Genomic DNA, 22277 nt, shown 5'->3' on the forward strand with positions numbered 1-22277 from the left:
GCTGATGAGGGGGGGAGTGAGATGCAGATGCCCCCAGAAGGTGAGTTGGCACTGACCTGGATTCACACCATCCCATGAGGGTCAGCTCATGGATGCTGTTGAAAGGGAACACAACAGCATTTTCTTAAAAGCAGAAGTTTTTAAAATAGAACTGATGTGTGGAACACTGGTGTTTTTCAGAGAAACTGGATTTATCCACACACAAATGAAGTAACACATGTAGTAGAGGTTTGACAGTGGCTGACATTCCTGCCTGAGATCTGGCAACATCAAGTATCAGAGGAGCACAAAATACTCCTTTATAAAAAAAAGTATCAAAAGGAGTATGCAAGGCAATCCACCGTCTATGGATACACACTGCAGCGCCCAGCTGCAGCATTCTCTTTTGTTTTGTTTCTTAGGCTGAGGGAGGAAAATAATGGTATCTCTATGCAGGGGTCCCTGTCACTGCTTGCTTCCCCTCCATATAAATTAATTTTGTCACCTCTATCACAGCCCACCAGCTGCAGCCAGGGCAGCCTGGCATTTTATTAAAGGTAAGCCATGAATGGTTAACAGATACAATCAAAGCATAGAGGCAGCAGCCTAGTCAGAAGTACTGCATTTGTTAAGGGAGCAATGGAAAGGATCCTTCATTAATCTTAAAGACTTCCAGGATCAGTTTCAAAACAGAAAGGCAGAATGCCTGTTGAGGCCCCTTGTTTGAGTCTCTGGCACGTTTCACACCAATCCTAGCTAGAAAAAAAAGGAGCCAGTAAGAGCTCTGAACACTACTTGATCTAATAAGAAACAACATGTATTTGGTGAAGTAGAAAGAGGATGCAGAGATCAGCCAAGGCCGAGAAAATAAAGTATATGATGGGGTTTTGGTGAAGGTCAGAGTAGGTGGGAGAACAGTGAGCAAGAGGTCTTCAAGAAAAAGGGTGGTGGTTTGGAAAGATGTCACAATAAGAAGCGTTCAGCTTGTCATGAACAGATGGAGACAAAAGACAGGAGCAAAGGCAGGGAAGAAATTAAGATGGCACACCACCAAATTTAGTTATCTAAAAGGACTTAAAGTGAATCACTCTGAAAGGTGACTGAAAAATTACACCATTTCACTGCTTGCTGTGATTTTAATTCAGCACCAGTCTAAGCCTGAACAACTGAGTTAATATTTGGAATAATACAACCTTACTGCTACCCTCAGGTTGTGCATCCTCAGCATGCCTTCACCAAGCAGCATTTCCTGCCACCACAGGCCAGCAATCCAATGATGATGGATAAAGATGTTAACTCAGAGTCAATGCAATCCCAAAGTCCGTAAGACCTTAGAACTGTACTGCAGATTCTGGGTTAATCATCTGAAGTCTCTGAGCATCCATACACAAATGTGAGTAGTTATTCTCAGCTTTTTCTTTTAAGAAGGCCTTGAAGTCTTTGGGTTAAAACCTTATGTAAAAATGCTGGGCAATATCATTCTCTCTTGCCAAATATAAACGTGTAGCACGTGGCACCCAGTGTGGAAAACTGCAATGATTTGCTACAGTTATTCCAAAACTGATCACATCTGTCACTAAGCTGGATAGTAGGAAAGGACACTGCTTTCCATTTAATGCTACAGTATAAAGCCTAAGCTGTGAGTGTTTAGAGCATTTCATTTGAGTTGCCAGTTCTTGGACCTCAAACTAGGATCATATTTTGTACTGCCCACAAAAGGAAAAGAAGAATTTTAGTGTTTTTGTAACAAGTATTTCAGTCTGACCTTCTACCTGATGCTGACAGGAAAATATATAGGTGCTAGAAAAGTCACACAAAACTCTAAACAACATCTGCAGTTATAAAGAAGGTATTCTTTAGAGAAAAGGTGCTTACAAGGATGCTTCAGGAGACTGGGAATCTCAGCACATGTGCACAGTGTCAAGTAAAACAAAAACCCACCAGTTACTATGATTTCACTTCTATGCTATATAACTCCTCTCTATAGATATATACATATTCATATATACAGAACAATATATATATATTTTTTTCTACCCATACCAAGCCTGAAGGGAATTAGTAGTGCCAATGAAGTCAGTTGATATCAAGAGAAAAAAAACAGTGTAAAGGAGAGAAGAATCAGGTCCAGAGTCTTTCAAACACCGATTATTTGGCAGCTAATCAGTGCTTGAAAAGGTCACTGAACTAAGCCATTTCTAAGGCAATACTGCGAACACTTAATTTTACAGTGTTAAGAGATGGACAAAAACATGTGCCTCTGCTAGATTTTATACAACTACCCTTTTAAGACAAGAAAAACCAGATGTATGTATGCATCCTGAAAGGAGATATCAAAGTATAGCAAATGAAAGGCAAAAATGTGGTTTTCCATTCCCTTGTCCAAACTGATTCACTTGTTGGCAGCTGGGCTCTCTTTTCTGGTGAAGTGTCTGTAGAAAAAATTACTCCTAAATTAAGGCTGCTTGGCACTTGCCAACACACGGCTCTTTTCAGTTGGCTGTAATTTTGCTTACAAAGCATTAAACAGTTGGCTCGAAGTTTTCCATGCTGGAGGTCTGCTTCAGGATAGGTTATTATGTTCTAATATAGTTCCTCTAGAAACAGGCATTTCTGAAAACAAGGCTCAGGGGATTTATATGATTCTGCCTGTTTAAAACAAAGTGACCAATTACTGTGTTTAAAAGTTGTGGCACAATACTTTGGAGCTGGGCCTTGAAATTCAGTGGGGTTGTCACACCAGCACATGACTTTTGCCCATCGCTTGTGTGTCTGCAGAGGGACGTGTTAATGTTCCACCTCAGTTCCTGGTCCACACTGGGAGCCAGCCCCATGCAGAAGAGATGAGCAGAGCCTCTCTCTGCCGAGCATCAGTACCACCACAGCAGGAACTGAGAGCAGTAAGCTCACTTCATCTGTGTCTGTGTTCTTCATGCCTCCCTGGCAGCACAGAGGGACAGGGATAAAAACCTGATTTCAGAGGTAGTGCCAGTGCAAGCAGGCCCTGTCTGCACTTTTCGTCACCCCCAGCAATCTGCTGGCAAGGCTGCGTGTGCTGTTTGCGTGACAGCCCAGTGAATCAGACCGGCAACAGCCTCGCTGTGTCCCTGGTTCACCATCCGGCCACGCCACCAGCAGGGCTGTCACAGCCGGGGCGAGGAGGAGCCTGCAGCACAGAGCTGAGCCCGGCACCAGGGCTCTGATGCCGTGCTGGGAGGAACAAGGTCACCTGCTGAAAACCCAGAAGGGATGCGAGGAGCAGGGCAGGAAGGAGAGAGAGAAGCCATTGGTAGTGCGGGGAGATGACGAGCAGCAAAAGCAGAGACTTTGCGGGAGGAACAAAGCACAGTAGGGCTGCAGAGAGCAGGGGAGCGAAAAAAAGGAGACAGCTAAAGGAGCCAGTGATGAGTATCACCTTCCCCAAGGCCTCTGGAGCCAATATCTAAGTATCAACACTGCCAGCAAGCAACAGCAAAACCTCTGGCAGAGCATCCTCCTTTGCCTTTGTTTTCCCCTCACTTCCTGTGGCAAACATCCACCAACTTCTTGTTCAGTCTTTTGACATAAAAATGGTGAAATGGCTTTGTGTTTATTTTTAGTTTCCTGCAAACACTGATTTTTTTGTCCTAAATTTGCACTGGACTTGAGTATTAAAAGCTGTTGTTTTCTGTGCCTCAAGTTTGTTTTGACAGGCAGACAAAGCTTCCAGAAGCCCTGAGCCTACCTGCAAGGTGAGATAGAAAGTAAACTATCTGCAGCTCCTCCTCCCTTTCCCAGAAATGTGGCACATGAATCGTGGTGCAATTCTCTCCTTGACAGGGAACATGCATGGAGCAAGAACCTTCCCAGGCTCAGGAGGGTGAAAGTAAGAGAGTAGGTTAAGCAGTCTGGATAGGAAATACAGCATAATTTTCATCTTCCCATCTCTTCCTCCAGTGTCCTACATGGAGCTGGAAAGTCATCAACTCCAGGTATCAGGAGGGGACAAATAAAAACCCCAACCAAAACACCCCAACCCCCTCAACCCAACCAGAAGCAGCACACAAACTGAAAATAAAAAGTTCCCTGTCCCATACTGAGACTTTACATCAAATGAAAAGCTCTGAAGCCTTCACCTGACATCTGCTCAGCCGCCTTCACTGCAAAGCTTCCTTCAGCTGCTGGTTAAGTAGCAGTCAGCCCTTGAGTTTAAGTAGTAATGGCTACTGCACTAAATAGGCTTTTCAGTTCAAATACCAGTCATGAAGAAGCCAGAAATTACAAATGCTTAATCTCAGTTTCTTTTGCTTTTGCCACTTAAATGCACATCAGGAAGTTCATATCCAAATAACCTTTAGAAACAAAATTATTAAAAGTCCAGCAGTTCAGAGTTAGGAATGGTGGGATGGAGGCTGTAGCTACACGTTCAATACATACCTTATCACCCTATAGAAGGGTGCTGATGGTGCCACCTTTACTCTTGTGACCACATGCCACTTTCACATCCCCAGGCAGCGTGCCTGCAAGGACAGGATAACCACGTGCTACCCAATCCATTGGAAATCTGGCATTTTCCAAGTGTTCTACTTCTGTGACCCAAATCGTATCTCTAATGTACTTTTGGCTACAATAAGAAATCACACTGACAAACTTCATCCTAAGAATGCAGCCTCATTGAGTATATCACTAAGCTAATCTCTCCTCAACAGGGAGACACGGAATAGGCAATCCATCGATCCCTCTGAGCTGCAACGACTAATCCATTGTACTGGTATAGTGATACCAAAAGTGACCGTCTCATGTTGCCAAAAGCAGGCACTTCTCCAAATCCTTAAGCTGCACTAATTCTGTAGGGAAGGTGCAGCCATCACTAGAGATTCATGCAGTTATGGCTTTTTTTGCATGCACTTCACCACATACATCTGTGGGTGCCAACTGAGCTGAAGGAGGTTTTACTTCTCCTAATCCCTAGAGCAGACAGATTGCCCTAAGGAAGTCAAAGCAACTTCCTCTAGTTGACAGCAGGGGCATCTGCACCATGTCAACCAGACAACAGCTGCACGTGGATTTCTAGGCCAGACTAAAGATAATAAAAATAGGTAGGGTGGGGAGAAAGATCTGCTGGCCAAATACCTACAGCAGAATAGTCACAGAGGCTTTTTCTGCACTCTGTTCTCATCACCAAACTTAGACATCCCACCTTTTTGACACTGCACACATGCAAAGATCTATCTCTGAAAAATAACAAATGTCCTCTTCTTCCTTCTGTACTCGCCATATAGTTGTGCTTGGAACATTAGTTTTCAGTCTGTTCAAGAAGAGAGGATTGTTGTCCATAAGGACAGTTGAAAGCCACTGGGCAGTTTTTTGGCTAAGCACCCTTGTATGAGCCATTCTGCTTGGGTTCCCCTCATAGAAAAGGGGTCTCCCTATTTCACTAACTACATCTGTTGCAACATCTGCCACGAGTCTGCAAACAACTACGGCATGCAGTCTGTTGTAATTCAATAAACTTACTGTTACAAACACCTGTAAATGTTTACAACTGTCAAACCCACTGCTTACAAAAGGACAAAACAAACTTCCGTATCTAAACACCCCCAAGTCCTAGAGGGAAACAGCACTGGATCTTGATGTCAGGCAAGCACACATCTCTCTCATGGGCAGAGTCAAAATGTAAGGTCTGAACACCCTTCTCTCTCCCACCTAGCCCTTATACTTAGGAAATGTAAATTATCGCCATAGTCTCTTGTTCTTTCTCCTGTTTTTACTTCTATAAGAAAAGCAAGTTTCTGATGGTATTAAATGCCTCAGATAATGAGAACAAAAACAGAGCCTACTTTGAAGGACAAATACTTTCCAGCTGCCTTCATCCAAACACAACACAGAGTCTGTACCAAAGTTAGCTCTTGTTGTGCACTTCCCATTATCAGTGTTCTACAGCGAGGACATTCAATTAGGTTGCTCAAAAGAAACAGAAGTGCTTACATATAGTCTCTTCCTCTGTTTATCAGGGACCTCAGATCCTCTACAATGTCCAAGTGATTTCCACTTTCCCTGAACCCACACAAGGCATAAAGAAAAGGTGCAAACTTACCTCTAGAATTTCTCCCACCTCTGCTGCTTTGGAGTGACTTTGTCTGGTTTGGTTAAGACTGAATTACACACACACACACACACACACATATTTTCCTTCCCCATTTACCTGGATTTCTCCTCCACATCTTGAATTCCATTACAGAAAACTGGCCATTTCTCAGACAAGCACCGAGGTTTACTTTTGTAGGAACAAGTCAAACAGGAACACAGTCACCTCTTCCAACTGAGCAGCACACAGAGCAGTCTGTGCCAAACTGTAGGTATTTCAGGTTTCAGAGAGAAATGCCATGTTTAAGAGGCACAGAGTCAGTCACCTCCTTTCTAAAAGGAGGACCTGCAACAGAAACTTAAGATCACACCTACAGTAGCATCAGATGGAAACAGACACAGCACAGCAATAGAAGTGACCTGTGAACAGGGAGAAGGAGGTCTTCCTTCACATCACCTCTGCCCAGAGCAGGATGTTCAGTCAAGCATCATTCCCAAACAACCTCTGCCTAGACTTGAGCATGAGAGATGATAAAGTCACTAATACTCTGCCAGAAAGGCCCTTACCTAGTGAAAGGCTGGCATTAGACTTCCAGCAGTTTCACTGGCATCACAGAAATCCATTCAACTAAGAGCAATACTATCACTAAACAAACAAAAGGCCAGGAAGGAAAAGTGAGATTTCTCCCCTTATACTTTCCAGAAATGTACCAGAAATCCTCATATCAGAGGAGGGAAGGAAATAACTGAGACCAGGAATAGCTCCACACTGTAAAAACAAGGCTCAGGAGCAGCTCGTCTTTGCCACATAACACATAATGAGACAGACAGGAGCTCATTTTCTTTGGCCATATTTCAGATTTCCTGCAAGAAGAAAAGGGCTTGCATAGGGACATACATTATCAACTAGGTCATACTTCTCCTCACAACTCAAAGCAATCTTTTGAAGTTATTGGGCAATTTTAACTCCAGTTTATGAAGAGAAGGGCCTCAAAATTGCTTAGTTCTTTAAAGTTCTGCATAAACAGGATTGGAGAGCGATTCTTATCAGTGCCCCAAGCAAACTAAAAAGACTGAAGCATTTCATCCCTGTCAGGCATGAGGGAGGCTGCAAAGCCCTCAAGATCCACAGGAAAGCAAGCTTCACTGGACTTTCAAAAAATTTATTATTATTCTAAGTGAAGGCAGGCTGAAGAAGGAAACACAACACACTATTTCTGGCTTTTGCAGAATGGTACTGCAGCATCACAGCTTATGTTTCTCTTCTAAAATGTGGTTTATCAACCAGCTAGCCTCTTCCCACATCAATGCCATAATTTTCCCAGTCACCTCTTCCTTATACCTGGAAATTGTGTCCTCAACTGCAGCTTCACCTGTTCATCCAGTGATGATCTGCTGACTGTATTTCCTATAGCTCTGACAGACATCTATTAGAGACAAACTTGCCCTGTAAGAATAAACCTGTGTGAGCTGACCACAGACAACCCCAGAGCCGCATGTAACACCGTTTTCCAAAAGAGTCACAAGACACAAATGTTGTTTCAAAAGTTCTTTTGAACATCCCTGAAAAGTGTAAGTAAAATATTTTTTCACTCCACAAACACGCCATCCAATGTTTTACTCTTCCCAAAGCTGTGTTTTGCTGAAGTGGCAGTGAGCTTTAATGAACTATTTCAGTTTTGGGTACACCTGTAGGATGAGATCATAGTGTGGGTGATGTACACTCTAATCCAGCTAAAGACTTAGGCAAAAGTCATAGCACCACTGCTAACCCGAGCTGCAGCCTAAGAGCACAAATTCTGAGGTCTCTATGAACCACTGCACTCTGTTGTGCACTGTAATTTCCTTGCTACCTTCTCTACCTTGGGCAGCACAGGCACACCATCCCATGCCAGGCACAAGATTGCTGCAGTGGCACATTTTGCTGTGCCAGCCCTTGTTTGAGAATCCCAAGCTACTGCACCACTACAAAACTGCACTTAATGCCAAATAGCAATGTCTCCTCTGTTGCCAGATATACTGTAACCAATTGCCTTGTTCCCCACAGATAAGTTATCTGTATTCACACACACAGGAGGAGTACTCAAAATATATGAGGCTAAACTCACCCAGAGACATTAACGTGATACAGGAAGGAACAGCATTTAAGCTAAACCAGCAATCCAAAGTCTAACTGTTTTAAAGGTTCCGTGGACTTGCTCATGGGCTTTTAATGAATTCACCTCAAATGTGTTTTTCAAATCAAAGACTATGTGAAAAGTAATCTTTAACATCTCACACTTTTACCAAAATGAAGATATGTTAATATAAGCTAGAACAAGCTCCCCAGGCCCCATTACATCAATAGAATGATCCTCTCACCTTACTCTTCACCTACACACTTAGAAGTTGACCAGCTGCTAGCAGGCTTCTGCCTAACATTTGAGCATAAAGGAAAAGGGTCTCAGAACTCCAGATATACAACTCCCAATTCATCAATTCCCAAGTCATTTCAGAAGCCAAAATTTCAAGTTTCTCGCAGAAAGTGGATTTTTGCTTAGCTCGTTGTCTTTTCAAAGACAGGGAAAGACATTTAGCACCCAGAATTCCATTAAATGAGACATTTCCTGTTTTAATTTTCTCTTTAACAGCAGTAAAATGCTTCCAAGTGTCCAAGTGGCACGAAGCTCTACTTGGCACCTTCCAAAATAAACAGAACATTCTTTTGCCACCTATACAGAGAGAAATGCTCATCAACAGCTTGTCACTGTGCTGCGGAAACTCAACCCAGGGAATGAAAGATGGGTTATGTCATTCGGCAGACAGACTATGAAAATAACTCTAAAAGAACAGCAAAGATCAGTTCAGGACAAAACATATTTTATTGTACTGTAATGTCAGAAGTACAAGAAAAGTACTGCAGAGAACCATGCTAATGGCGCTTTTAGGGTCTGTGAAGGACAGGAGTACAAGATAATGGGGTACTACTGTACTCAGTGCAAAAACTGATTCATTTGAGGCACAAGTACACTATTGTTTAAGCAGCTTGATTCAAGCACAGCTCTGGTATGTGATCTACTCTTTTCCTTCTATGTGACGATTCTATAATAAAGCTACTTTTACATGAAAGAGGCAGTAGATTCAAGTCAGGGGTGTCCAAATTGCCACTAGGCAAACAAAAAATTAAGAAAAATACTCTGCATAGTCACCCTCCCCATTCAGGTATGGAGCAGTGGCTAGGGAAGAAAAGTTATTCTGAAATGTCAGAGCCCAGACCTGTTTGATTGGGTGGGGTTCCCCCCCCTCCTTTTTCTACGTCTGTGGGTCCCCCCCCTCCTTTTTCTACGTCTGTGGGTAACTTCTTTCATGTTGACAATTTATCCGATAAGAAAAAAACCACAACTAACTTGGATAAGAAATCATACATATCTAACATTCAAATAAATTTCAGCCCTTGAGATCTTAACTTATGGCTTAAGACACAAAGAAAGTGTTTGGGCACCCTTGAGTTAAGTTACTGAAGAGCATTTTTGCTAAAAAGGCAAGCAAGATCACTGTTTTAAACAGAGCTGACCTCCACAAGAACAAAGCAGGAATCCAAGTCACTAGTTACTACCAGGCTGACATGTACTGCTGCCCAGAAAGATAAAAATGTAACATCACAACGAAAAGGTTCAACAAAGTTGAAAGATAAAGGTTTCAACACCAGAAGCAGCATTTGAAAACAAGCTGTTTAAGTTAATCTTTTCAAGAGATGCGGATTGCATAACTCTAGGCATGAACAAACATGCTGGCAATCTTCTCCTTTTACACAGCAGCTGTGTTTAACATAGGAAGTTCTGGGTTTAAAGAAAGCTACTTGAAGAAGAATTAAGATTTGCAATTCCCTGTCTACTTAATAAGATTAGTAGAGAAAACGAAAAAAAAATCACTACTGAAACAGTAGTTTCTCAGTGGATCCCTATCATTACAAACACAGCCGGAATTGTAAGCAACGCAAGACTAAACAGACAGCTATTATTTTATATTATTACTATGCTCATAAGTTACATCAGTTAAAGTTAAAAAAAGCCAAGCAGTTTTGCCCTATTTCAAGAATAGTTTCCAATCAACACCAGTTTACATGGTGAATGGGACTTCACAAATAAACGAGGAATGGTGACATCTTTGGGTCAAGAATGACAAGAAATAATGGGCTCTGTGCTACCAATCAACCTCAACAAGAATATGGCACACGGGCCAGCCCAAGCCGTACCAACACTGAACCTTTAGCACTCAGCACAAATTCGGATCTCTTTAGCTAGCAAACCAGTTGAAAAGACTGGGTAAAAAAACCAAAAAAACCTAACTAAAAACTTAAGCCAAAGAGTGGAATATACTTTTTAAAAAAAATCTGAAGTTTTAAAATAATTTGATGCTGACATCAGTTTGTGCAAACTAAAAAAAAAAACCTCATTCAATTTCTCTCTAACAAAAGACAAATCCCCCAAATATTTTCCTTTTAGCCCACTGTATCTGTAGATACAATCTCAAATCTAACAGATGTAAATGAAAGAGAGAAAAAGTTACAGCATCTGCACAACATTCCTTCTACAAACAGCTGCTGGAGGGCAAGTAAAATATAAACGGAATAAAGAAAGGAAGGTTCCATCTGAAATACTCCCACAATCTTTCCCACTCTGTAGTCCATGAATCCGACTCTGATGCTAAGGTGACAGTGTATGTAAGCAGATTTTTTTGTTGATTTTATTATACTTGAGTTTCAATTGAAGAGAACCTGAGAAGAGACTCAGGTCTCTTCAGGAATTGTCAGATGGAACATGCTCCTCAAATCCTTCGCTCTCTCGGACCAATGCTCTTTCCAGGATGACACGGCCCTCCTTGTAGCGCTGGCTGTCTTCAGTGGCAAATTCATAGATCCAACCCAGTTTGCTGTTGCAGTTCTTGCAGCTCACGTCTCGAACCATGTGGCGGCCAGTGAGCATGACCCGATCCTGAACTTCACTGTATTGCAGATTTACCACCTGATACAAATACACAGGGGACAGGGAACAGAAAGGATTAGTCTGCCTAAGGCAAAGCTTGGTAAGTGACAATCAACATTTTAAAAGTAGAGAGCCTGTGTCACTGCATGTGAACTGAAAACTGCAGTGATGTAAGTCAACAGCCCTTGAAAATCTCTTCCTTGAGAAGGTAACACTGTGAAGATATGCTTCACAGGGATGTATAACCCCTCACTGTTTAACTGAGAGACATGAAATGCTATGACAAGACATACAAAAGGCCAGAGGACTGTTCAAGTTTGCGTGAGAAACTCCTAGTGAATAGCTTGTAAACTAGTTTACATTAATCCAGTTGTAGCATATGTAACCCATTTCTAGCAGCTGATGTGATCACTCATTCCCAGAACTCAGAACCAAATATTAAAAGAGGTACTTCTTTAAAAATCTTGGGGTGCTTTTGAAATAATTATCTAAGCAAAAGCAAGGCTCAGTGGCTGAAAACATAGGCATGAAACAGGCACCTTTTTTTGTGCTATACTGGCAGTTTAAAAGATTAGGCAGCAACACCACAAAACCAGGATTTCCTGAAAAGTTGATGTCAGAACTATATCCAAACTGCTGATATGAGGTAGGATTCTAAAAGAGGGGACTGCACTGCCTTCTCAGCTTTCCACCTGCCTGTGTTTGTTCTCTCTGCTTCAGATGTAAGGTTCTGACTGCAGAAATGCAAAAGTCAAACTTCTGTGATTAAACCCCAATATCTAACACCAGAAAAATTTGAACTCTTGGATGCAGTGCTTACTGGATGAGAAAGAAAACAGATCCACAGCTCTTTTCTAGCTATGCAGCCTAACACTTACATGTAAGTGCTACTGACAGGATTCAGCATATCAGAAATCCTAGGGCCAAGCACAGTTAAGCAAAGACATTACTGACACCTCTCTCAACCCTGCCCATGGCTAAATGGCTTTCAAGAAAAAACAAAACCAAAACACACCTATGATTATATGACCAGGAACTTTGCAAGAAAGCAAAGGACAATCACAGTTTTTTCAATGAGTCTGATGGACAAGTCTATATGGAAGGGCTAATAAATAAATATTACAATTTACTCAAAAGTTATGACTTGCATATTTTAATCTGTTGAATTTGATCAATTAAAAATATATTAAACTAAAACACAGTATTACTGCCTGTAAAAGAGACTGTGGTTCACATTAGTTGTCAGAATATTGTTAGCTTAAATGCATTCTAGAAGTTAAATAGAATAATTTTTAGACTTTTTTTTTAACTAAGTAAAAGTGCAAATGCCTTTGAAACTCTCTGATAGACACAAGATACTTTCAGAGTGAATTTGAGGTTCATATTACAAAAGTCTCCAAAGTTAAAACTCCATACATTTGGGTATGATGTCTCTATATACACAATCCTCTTCACAGTCTTTCAATATTGCAGATAAACTAATTTAGATAGTTTGTCATCAATAGTAAATGTCTACCTTGACTTCAAAGACAGTTAAATAGAACAAAATAAAAATTAAAGAAATTATAATAGTAATTACACAACACTTTAGCCAAGAAGTTTTTGGCTTCTCTGATGACACTGATACCCCACAAACTCATTTTTCAGAAGTAAATAGCAGCTCCTCCTCAGCTTCTTACCAACCTTGTTAAAAAGAAAGGCTCTTCCTGTGGCGCCGGTGAAACGAGTGGAGATGAGTTCGGAACGGTTGGTCAGAATCGTGTCGCAGTTTGCACAGGAGAACAGGCGAGTGCCACCAATATGATCCAGAAAAATTCTTCCCATTTTTAGAACTGATGTAAGTCTACGCTCAAGACCTGAAAGCAAAAGGAAAGATCATGTACATGTAAAAAAGGCACAGCAGGGAAAAAAACCAATAACCCCCCCAACACCCTACATATGGCAGAATATTCTGCAAACCAATTCAGGTAATGATTGCAGGGGGTTCTTCTTTCACAGGTGAGTTACTAAACTCACAGTTGGCCTTCACCCTCTCTCAGTTAAGACAAGTTCTTTCCCAAAGTGACCATCTTACAATAAGATGACCTAGATACAAACTAAGTACATTAATGGAGAAAAACATGAACGGAAACCTTTAAAATATAGTTCAGACATTTACAGACCCTCTACTCGACCCTACAGTTCTTCAGAAGCTTCTACTTCCTTTAGTATTGAAATTCCATTCCACTATATTCCCAACAACTTGCTCATCTTAGTGAGCACTGGGAAACGAAGCACTGAGAAGCACTGACATTGAGTCACCAATTATAGCTTAATTTTCCCATGTCACCCCCACCCCCTCCCCCCCTTTTAAAAATATATATTTATTTTGTCACTTCCTCTAAGCTTTGCATAATTTATGACACACAATCACACACCACCACCACCCAGAATGCTGGTATAGCAGCCTGTCTGCTGCATTTGACTTGACACTGGTTTCATACGCATACCAATATAGGAAAGGTTTGGATGCTATTTCACATAATAAACAATCCACCCAGTCTTTACACCAGACAGTATCATATACAAATATTTAAAACTGTCTAATCTAAATACAAAATTCTGTGTCATCCAAGATACTTCCAAAGCTTCATCATTAAAATACCCGAGCAACTCCAATGAGCCAAAAAAAAAAAAAATCAAAAAGAGAGAGCTTAGGAAGTTTAGAGTAGCAGATCTGCAGCACTTGACAATTCAGCCTCTTCACTGCTTGGGAAAATTAAAGTGTCTCACCAACTTTATACCAACTAACATAAACTACTCATAGTTAACTAGTGAGTAGGCACAGAACATACCAGCTGAAAACTTAAATCACGAAGGATGATGTAACATGACAAACGAATTAAATGATGATGTTATTTCCCTTTCAACTGCAGAAGTTTTATGACTAAACACCTATAGTTAAACACGTTAAATGTAACTCCATTTATGCTTCAGATGTGGAATCAGAAAAGTGTATTGTCTCTGCTTTTGTCATGCACAGAAACGCAAAGTAAATCTGACACACTGCATTATTAAAGTTGTGTGGGCTTTACTTTTCAGAGCAGCAGATACTGTGCTGTTCATAGAGAAATTAGTCAAATTCTGTGCTCATCAAGTTAAATATTCTAAGTCAAATGCCTTTAAGAAGTGCAAATACCTAAATTAAACTCATTTCAAGTCTTAAGGGATCAGTTTCTTAAAGCTTCCGCTGACATGCAAAAAGCAAATGGACTAAAACATGCACCTAGACACATGAAATTTAACACACTGTTTTTACACATAAAAATCAGAAGTCACTGACGTCATGTTTTTTTTCCAATTGCTTTATTTCACCACTTTGTTTTCGTACAATGTGCAGCAGCAAAAAGGGTTCCTAAACTGAACACAGTGACTTTAGCACAGGTTCCTTACAAGCATATTTTTCAAATCACTATTAATCTTCTGTATCCCATCTGAAGGATACATAAAAATTCAAAGCAATGGAATGATTCTTTCCTTTAAGGGTGATATAATACCAATATCTCTTCTTCAAAACATAAATAAAGCAGGTCTTGAGTCTGACAAAAATATTTCATGGACTCAGCTGAGTGTTAGAGGTGTGACTCGGCTCAAAATACAGAAAGCATTTTCATTAGATTTCTGTAAGCATTATACCTTTCTAATACTCCTTTATCTTTCCTAGCAAGCAAAGGCAAAAGAAAAAATTAAAATGTGAATGGTGACAGAATGAAGGAAAATCAACAGACAATAAGTGTGAATAAACAAGTATCAGTCAAAGTCTCCAGCCAGAAGAAACCACAAATACAAGCAATAAAGGCAATTGTAACAGATACGCCCATAAGGCACTTGGCCTAGCTCCATGTGCCATCCTTACTAATTTTGGATAATGTCGTATTTGTGCTGATTGTATTGTGGATTAAAAACAATTAACTGATCATAAGTTACTGTAAATGTGGAATCAGCATCCAAAGACATATTTCTTTCAGGGTAAACACAAAGCTTAGCCTGTCAGTATTTTTAGAAGCTAATGTAAAATAATTCCAAACCCATCCCTCTCATACTAAGAGCAACACAAACACTAAGCTGGGTGACCAGAACTGATCCATTACACAGACTGCCCTTGCACAACATGCCATTTTGAAAAATGTATCTAAACACTTAAAATGCAAGTACATCACCTACCTAAAATCATACCTCATGTTACTGCACTCAGAAAAGCAATAACCCAGAGACACTAAAAATTAAATTTAAATACTTCAGAAGAGAGCGCGAATGTAATTCTTGCAAGCAAGTTAGGAGTCAAAGCAACATACAAATGTATTACTTCTGGATATGGCACTATGCATGGACTGAAGTGTTGAGTCCTGAAGATACTGAACATTTAAATAAATGCAAAAATATAATCGAAGATTTAAGGCTGAAAAACCTGCCTAGTAACACAAGGCCTAAAATCTTCAATTGTTTATGTTACTCCAAAGAGCTAAGAGTAACCTCATCAAGTATCTAAATGAGAAATAAACTTGCAATAAGACTTGGGTCCCAACAGAAAGAAAAAGTTAGATGTATTTGATGATAGCACAAGGCTGTGAGAATTCAGACTGAAGTCACAGCAGAATCTAACAAACCAACTGGTACCAACATTTCTTCAGAATACAGTGCATAAGAAAATGTATATTCTTGAAAACAATATACATTTTAAAATTTAGAAAACTGCATTCTACAATCAGCATTATAACAGTCAAAACAGTGTAGATTTTGCATATGTTTTCTTAAGGAACTGTTAAAGTACTGTAATCTTACTAGAATGTCTAACTTTTAAAAAGTAACCTCTACACTTTACCACCTGATAGACTTCAGTCAAAATATATAACACTCTACAACTACCTCAGTCCTTAGTTTTGATTGCTACAGGATTTCAATGAATCCACAAGGGTCCAGCTGGAGTGCTGTAAAACTAGTCACCTTAAGTCTTTATGGTACTGCTCACAATAGTAAAAAGGAGGAAAAAATTACAAAATGACTGCTAGTCATTTGCAGCCTTCGAATGCCACACTTGATCACGAACTTTCTAAATAAGTTAGCATGGAAATTTTGCCTTTTCCTCTCCTACAATATCAAAAAGTTAATTTCAACTTGGAATCATTTCATGCTCTCCCCTCCCATTTCCACCCCCCACCCCCAGCTAAAAACATAGCATTCACTTATCGGACGAAATCAGAAGATACTTGCTGTGGATAAAGACTCTTCCCTCCTTATGTAAGGATCCTGAATCCTGTAGGGTATACTCACTGTGCACAGGAAAAAAACATAATAGCAGAACAGAACAAGGGAAAGCAATTTTCCATTGCTCTCAAGCTCCTGTCCCTTACATACAGAAGTGGTGTGTATGAAGTCACCCAAGATAACTGTAATTTTTTCTCCTATAGTTTCCCTACCCATTCAAAAGGTGCAGGCGTCTATTTATGTTCACACATACATAAATGATCTGAAAAAGCCACTTCTAGGCAGCTTCTATAGGCAGTGGGAGGGCTCTCTTAAATGAAGAGAAGCCAAAGAATTGTGAAACATTAAAGCATTTCTAAAGCTTAAGATCCTCCAGATGGGGGGGGGGGAAATGCATTAAGTGCACTTACCCATTCATCCACTCTCTACACTTAAAAACAGGGAAAATAACTTCCATTGAATCAGAGAGCCTGTCAAGTCCTTTATTGCTATTTACAGCCTCAGAAAGTGACCCTACTGTATCACACCAATTCCATCATGCTACTAGCAGAATTTTCAGAAGCAGTGGACAGGAATCTTGGTTATTCACAAAAACAAATGTGGAGGAAAGAACAGATTTTTTTGGCCTATGATTTCATTTTTAAAATCAGCTAAGCATTCTTTGTTGGGTGTGTATCAGTGACGAAGTCCTAGTGATTCTGCCTTCATGCAAATTGCCAAACACAAGTCATAATATCAAACACAAATTGTAATAGTAAAGTAATGGCTGCAACGTAAAAAAAGAAGACTTACTTTCACTAATGGGATATATATCTATCGCTTCTCAAATGTCCACAGTTCCAAGACACACGTACTTTTATGAACTGAGAGATGATGACACTGTGTCAATATTCAGCACCCAGACCACCACTATCAACCTGCATTCTTGAGAGGACCTTTAGGAGAACAATCAATGATAGCTCACATTACCTATCTAGCCAGGCTTGTTGACAGTGCATGATTTTGACAGTACATTATTCTGACAATGCAAACCTCAACACTACTTGTTAACCATACTGTGAATCACTTCCTGCATGCCTCTCCCAGTGAGTGCATGGACAGACAGGAAACACAGGCACTGTGGCTGAGTGCTATAATATGTATTCCTAGAGCAGTAGCTCCCAAACTTCCACCTGTCTTTCAATGTTGATTTCAGCAACACTGAGCAACAGCTGTCAAAGAGCTGACATTCAACAGCTTAAATTTGGCTGCTGTCTGCACACAGACCTGAAACCACCTGAAGCACTACTTGGTTGGTATTTGTACTACCTAATCTACCTACCTTCACAAGCAATGATGAACCAAAAAGTAACATGAAGAATTATTTATTAACATTTTTAAAACTAACAGTCAGTGTTTTCTTGTCCCGGAATGCATCTCTTGAAGCCACAGGACCACCAACACTTGGGAGAGCCAGCAGGCGCTTTCTATATACACACTGGAATGTGGATATTTCACAGGAGGAGCCTCAGTGTTGCTTCAGCACCATCTACTGTGTCTCAGATCTACAACAGAGAACAGCTTCTAGTTAAAGGACAAAAAAACTATGACAGCCTGTCTTCCACCATTTCACCAACTAAAAACTTTTTCCTTTGTAATCAAATAAGCACCCTCTACCCCATGAAACAGGGTCGTGCATTTCCCTAGGCACAGTGAAACATTCTCAAGGTGTACTTACTCTGGAATCAGGCTTAAACTTCATCGTCGCATCTCAGGAACTGGGCTTAAGCTTCCTCTTCTCGTCTCAGAGATGGACAAAAGAGGAAAAAGAGTTCTTAGCAGAGCTACACAAGGCCACACGTTGAAGTATCACTGGGTAAGCAAAAAATAAAACTTGCTCCCTACCTTCCCAGGTTTCTGCTGCTCACAGGTGGGGGTGCATCTGAAAACACACACGTGGTCAATCTCTTAGGAGGTTTGAGATTCAACTCTGCCACCAACTTCTGAGGCTGTCAAAGTTAGCAGGGCCTGGCCTCTGCCTACATGCAGAATTGAAACCACCACATGTAGCCAAATTCGAAGAGAGAAAGTGAGTTGGAACAGTATGCTGTGCTCATTAGAACCATCCAGCTACTGTAGCAAACTGTAAAAGGAATGTAATACAGTCCAATGACTGAAGAGGCTTTGGCAAAGCAATGAACAAGCTGCCTTGCAGGATGAAACTGCATCTGTGCAAGTTGCAGTAGTGTCATTTTGTATTGCAAGCTGCAGTTGTGTAATTTTCTATTGCAAAGTGGCTTTTTTTCTGGGTAAGGTGAACGCTGTGTTGGGATACTGGCATTTAAATACATTAACATTATATTGGTGCACGCAAACACTAATAGAGGGCAGTTTGTTTCAATTTTACAAAGAGTAGAGCCACACAGATGGGTGCTTGTTTCTCATATGGACCCTGTATCTCAGCATCTCCCACAGATTAACTTACACCTCACAAAACTCTTGCTAGATAACATAATAAAGTATTAGTTGACAAATGGTATCAGACTCAGAATAATTTTCTTTCCACTACACAGAGTCCAAATGCAGCAACTATTCCTGTTTCCATGTTTCTTTTCCCCTTTCTTCTTCCCCTTTCCTTCCTGTCTCCCTTTTCTCCTTCCAATTCTTCCACAGTTTTCAGGAAAGCTGTATTTCTTGGTTTTGTAATAAATTTATTGTTATACTAATTAGGCAGCTGAGACAACTTTTGCCTATGAATCCATTCTGCAACTTTGAGAAAGCTAAACTAATTTCAATTTCCTGTTTTCACTGGTCTTAGCACTGAAATGATACAAAATTTCACCCAAAGACATCACTGGTTTCACGAATCATTAAAAAAAACTCCAATAAACAATCTTTAAAGAAATAGTGTAAAGTCAACTATCATCCAGACTTTCAAACAAACTATATACAAGTGGCAGAAAAGGTGCTAGTATGATAAGTGCACCTCAATAAAAAATTTTTATATTAACGGAAAAGACTCCTAAACATACGGAAAGTCTCCAAAACTAGAAAGAGCCTTGCTAACAAACATCCACAATGCACAGGCATTTCACCTACCCATTTAAGAAGGCATCTTTAAGTTAAATCTTGCTTGGGGGAATTAGTATTTCAGCAAGAGCTGGGCAACTCAAGATTTCAACATAGGTCAAATGACAGTAAACAAACACGAACCAATGACCTAAGTTTGACAACACCACTTCAAGCTCGTGATGATTACCGGCAGAGGGAATGTTAAATACACATACATAAATATGTGTACATGTGTACAACTCTCAGTCTGAGACAAATAACAAATCAGGCCTGTTCTTGTCATATTCTCCACTGGGCTTCGAGGGTTTCTGTAGTCCTCACACACTTCACAGCCCCACCTGAAACTCACTCATCATCATTATTAAAATCTATATATAAACAACAAGGTCTGCACCCCTAAGTCAAACACTTCCACAACTACGGAAGTGAAAGTAACAGATGACAGAAGTCCCTGAATAGTATTTTTACAGACTAACATTAGAAAAAGAGAGCAGCACTTAAAAATAGACAGTTTTGTTTGTCACAAACATGACTTGAACTCAGCTATCCAGAATGAGTCTATACATAAAACCATTATACATATAGCAGCTATATATAGTCACGTGAGGGAATGTTTACAACTACGGAGCAAGTTCCCTTCCTTTCTGCTATCAATCACAAACATCAGTTATGTTAATGGTTAATCCATTGCCATTATTTGCTGACATCAACAGCCGCTCTGCGACACCTACCACTTTCGGAAGAGCCTTGCCCTGTGTTTCTCTCCAGAAGAAGTGTGTACTTGCTTTGTTGTTCCCTCAATCTAATCCTGACACCAAGTTTATTGTTTAAAGAAACTAAAGGCAAATAATTTATTAAATTCTGCGACTGTATCAGTCCAAAGGATGGCCTTTATTCTTAAATAAACACGCTGGATTAATCTAATCTGTATCTGCTTGCACAGTAGAGCTAAGGGCTGTGCACAGAGTAACAAATGAACCAGACAGACAACAGTCTTCGCCTTCCTTTTTGCTTGGACTTAGAACCTTTCTGAGAGGTTTTTCAGGGCGGAAAAGCCCTTGCAAAATATTTCAGCTCCCTGGGAATCCATACTTCCACGGGGAAAAACCCAACCCAGCGCTGACAGGCGAAGCCGCCTCACTGCTGGGCGAGTTGCGAGCACCTCCATAAAGCAAACCACCACCACCACCACCACTGCTGGATTCCTGACAGCTTCCCGCGGGAATCCCCTGTCCGGCGGGGACACGGGGAGCGGCTGAGCCGGCAGCACCTTCTCACGGGGAGGGGAGCGACGCGTGAGGCGGCGCCGCCGCCCCCCGTGCGGCCGAGCAGGGCGGTTCAACCCCCGCGTAACCCTCCCCTACCCCCGGCCGGGGCCCGGTGCGGCGCTGTGCGCGGGGGGTGTCGGTGCGGATCCCGATCCCGGTGCCGATCCCGGTGCCGCGCACACACAAAGCGGCGCGCGCGCGGGGGCGGTCCCGGGCCCGGCCGTCACGGGGGCGCGCGCAGCCAACCGGGGCCGTCCCGGCCCGTCCCCCCCCCCGGCAGCGCAGGAGCCCTGACAACAAACAGCAGGAAACAGCTGACGGGGAGGCACCGCCGCCGCCTCCGCCGCGCCGAGGGGCCGTGCCCGGGCCCACAGCCGCCCTCCCCCCCCGCACCGAGCCGCCCCACCGCCCCCTCTTCCCGCACCGGGCCCAGGCACGGTCCCTCGCCCACCCGCCCGGGGCTCCGCGCAAGAACTGGCCCGAAAAGTTGCCCGGCGCGGGGCCGGGGGAGGAAGTTGTGTCGGCGGCGGCGGGGAGGGGGTGTTCGGTGCCGGCCGCCGCCGGGAAGGCTGGGCGGCGCTGGGAGGCACTGACGGAGGAGGGGACGCGGCGGAGGAAGGCCGGTGCTTTGTGGCGGCGCCGGCGCACAGCGGGGCCGGCAGGGCCGGCCGCTGCCCCTCTCCGCGCCGCCGGACCGGACCAGAGCGGCTCGCCCGGGGGCTCCGCCGCGGCCCGACAGACACAGCGCCGCGGCGCACAGCGGCGACTGCCACCTCCCTCCCCAGCCGCCCCGGCCTCCCCGGGCGGCGCGGGGCGGGAGCGGCCTCCGCCGGGTTACCTGGCGCCGGAGAGCGGCGGCGGCAGTAGCAGCTCCGTGCCCGGTGTCTCCCCCGCCCTCCACGGCCCCGCCGCTCCGGATCGGCCGCGCGGCTCCGCCCCGCCGTGGCCCCGCCCCGCCGCCTGTCAATCAGCGCCGCCGAGGCCCCGCCCCCCCCGCCGTTACCACGCCCCCGCGCCCGTCAATCAGCGCGGCGGAGGCTCCGCCCCCCAGCCTCGCGCCCCGCCCCGGGTTCGCCTCAGGGCTGCGACCGGCGGGACGCGCCGGGTCAAGGAATCGCGGAATCGCGGAATCCCGGAATCGCAGAATCACAGAATCATAGAATCACCAAGGTTGGAAGAGACCTTTTAAGATCATCCAGTCCAACCGTCCACCCAGCGCCGCCACTGTAAACCCCTGAACCACTAAACCACATCACACAGCCCCAGATCCAGACACCTCTTGAAGACCTCCAGGGATGGTGACTCCAACCACCCTGGGCAACCTATTCCAGTGCCTCACCACCCTGACAGTGTTTTTTTTCCTAATAACTAATCTGAATCTCCCCTGCCTCAGCTTAAAGCCATTTCCTCTGGTCCTCTCACTGAAGGCACAGCAGAAACCGGCCCCCACCTCACTACACCCTCCTTCCATGTGGTTGTAGAGAGCGACGAGGTCCCCCTTCAGCCTCCTCTTCTCTAGACTAAACAAACCCAGCTCCCTCAGCCATTCCTCATAAGACATGTTTTCTACACCCTTCACAAGCCTTGTCCTGAGGACCTCACTGCCATTGTCCAAGCTCGCTTGGCCCCGGCAGATGAACCTTAGGATTAAAGGGTGGGCTCAGTTCAGCGCATGCTGTGTCTCACCTAAAAAATCCATTGCGAA

The 22277-nt window shown here is 42.8% G+C and overlaps 1 protein-coding gene across 8 annotated transcripts; it reads right to left on the bottom strand.

The window, feature by feature from the left end:
- Positions 1-8883: 8883 nt before the first annotated feature.
- Positions 8884-21535, bottom strand: YPEL5 (yippee like 5). Of its 8 annotated transcripts, none has more exons than XM_027696547.1 (6): positions 21411-21485; positions 18138-18271; positions 17971-18035; positions 17641-17797; positions 12693-12865; positions 8884-11048 (listed from the first exon to the last, which is right to left on the bottom strand). In XM_027696547.1, exons 5-6 carry the CDS (start codon positions 12831-12833, stop codon positions 10824-10826), a joined length of 366 nt encoding a protein of 121 aa, XP_027552348.1. In that variant the 5' UTR covers positions 12834-12865; positions 17641-17797; positions 17971-18035; positions 18138-18271; positions 21411-21485; the 3' UTR covers positions 8884-10823. The 8 variants fall into 8 exon arrangements, with proteins under 8 accessions (XP_027552348.1, XP_027552354.1, XP_027552351.1 ...); XM_027696553.1 differs by having other exon boundaries at positions 17575-17797; positions 17971-18027; positions 21411-21484; XM_027696550.1 differs by having other exon boundaries at positions 17575-17797; positions 17971-18030; positions 21411-21484.
- Between the last annotated feature and the right edge of the window lie 742 nt (positions 21536-22277).

The sequence above is a fragment of the Neopelma chrysocephalum genome, unplaced genomic scaffold (assembly GCF_003984885.1).
Source record: "Neopelma chrysocephalum unplaced genomic scaffold, ASM398488v2 Primary Assembly neopelma1_108, whole genome shotgun sequence".
In the NCBI taxonomy this organism is placed as follows: domain Eukaryota; kingdom Metazoa; phylum Chordata; class Aves; order Passeriformes; family Pipridae; genus Neopelma; species Neopelma chrysocephalum.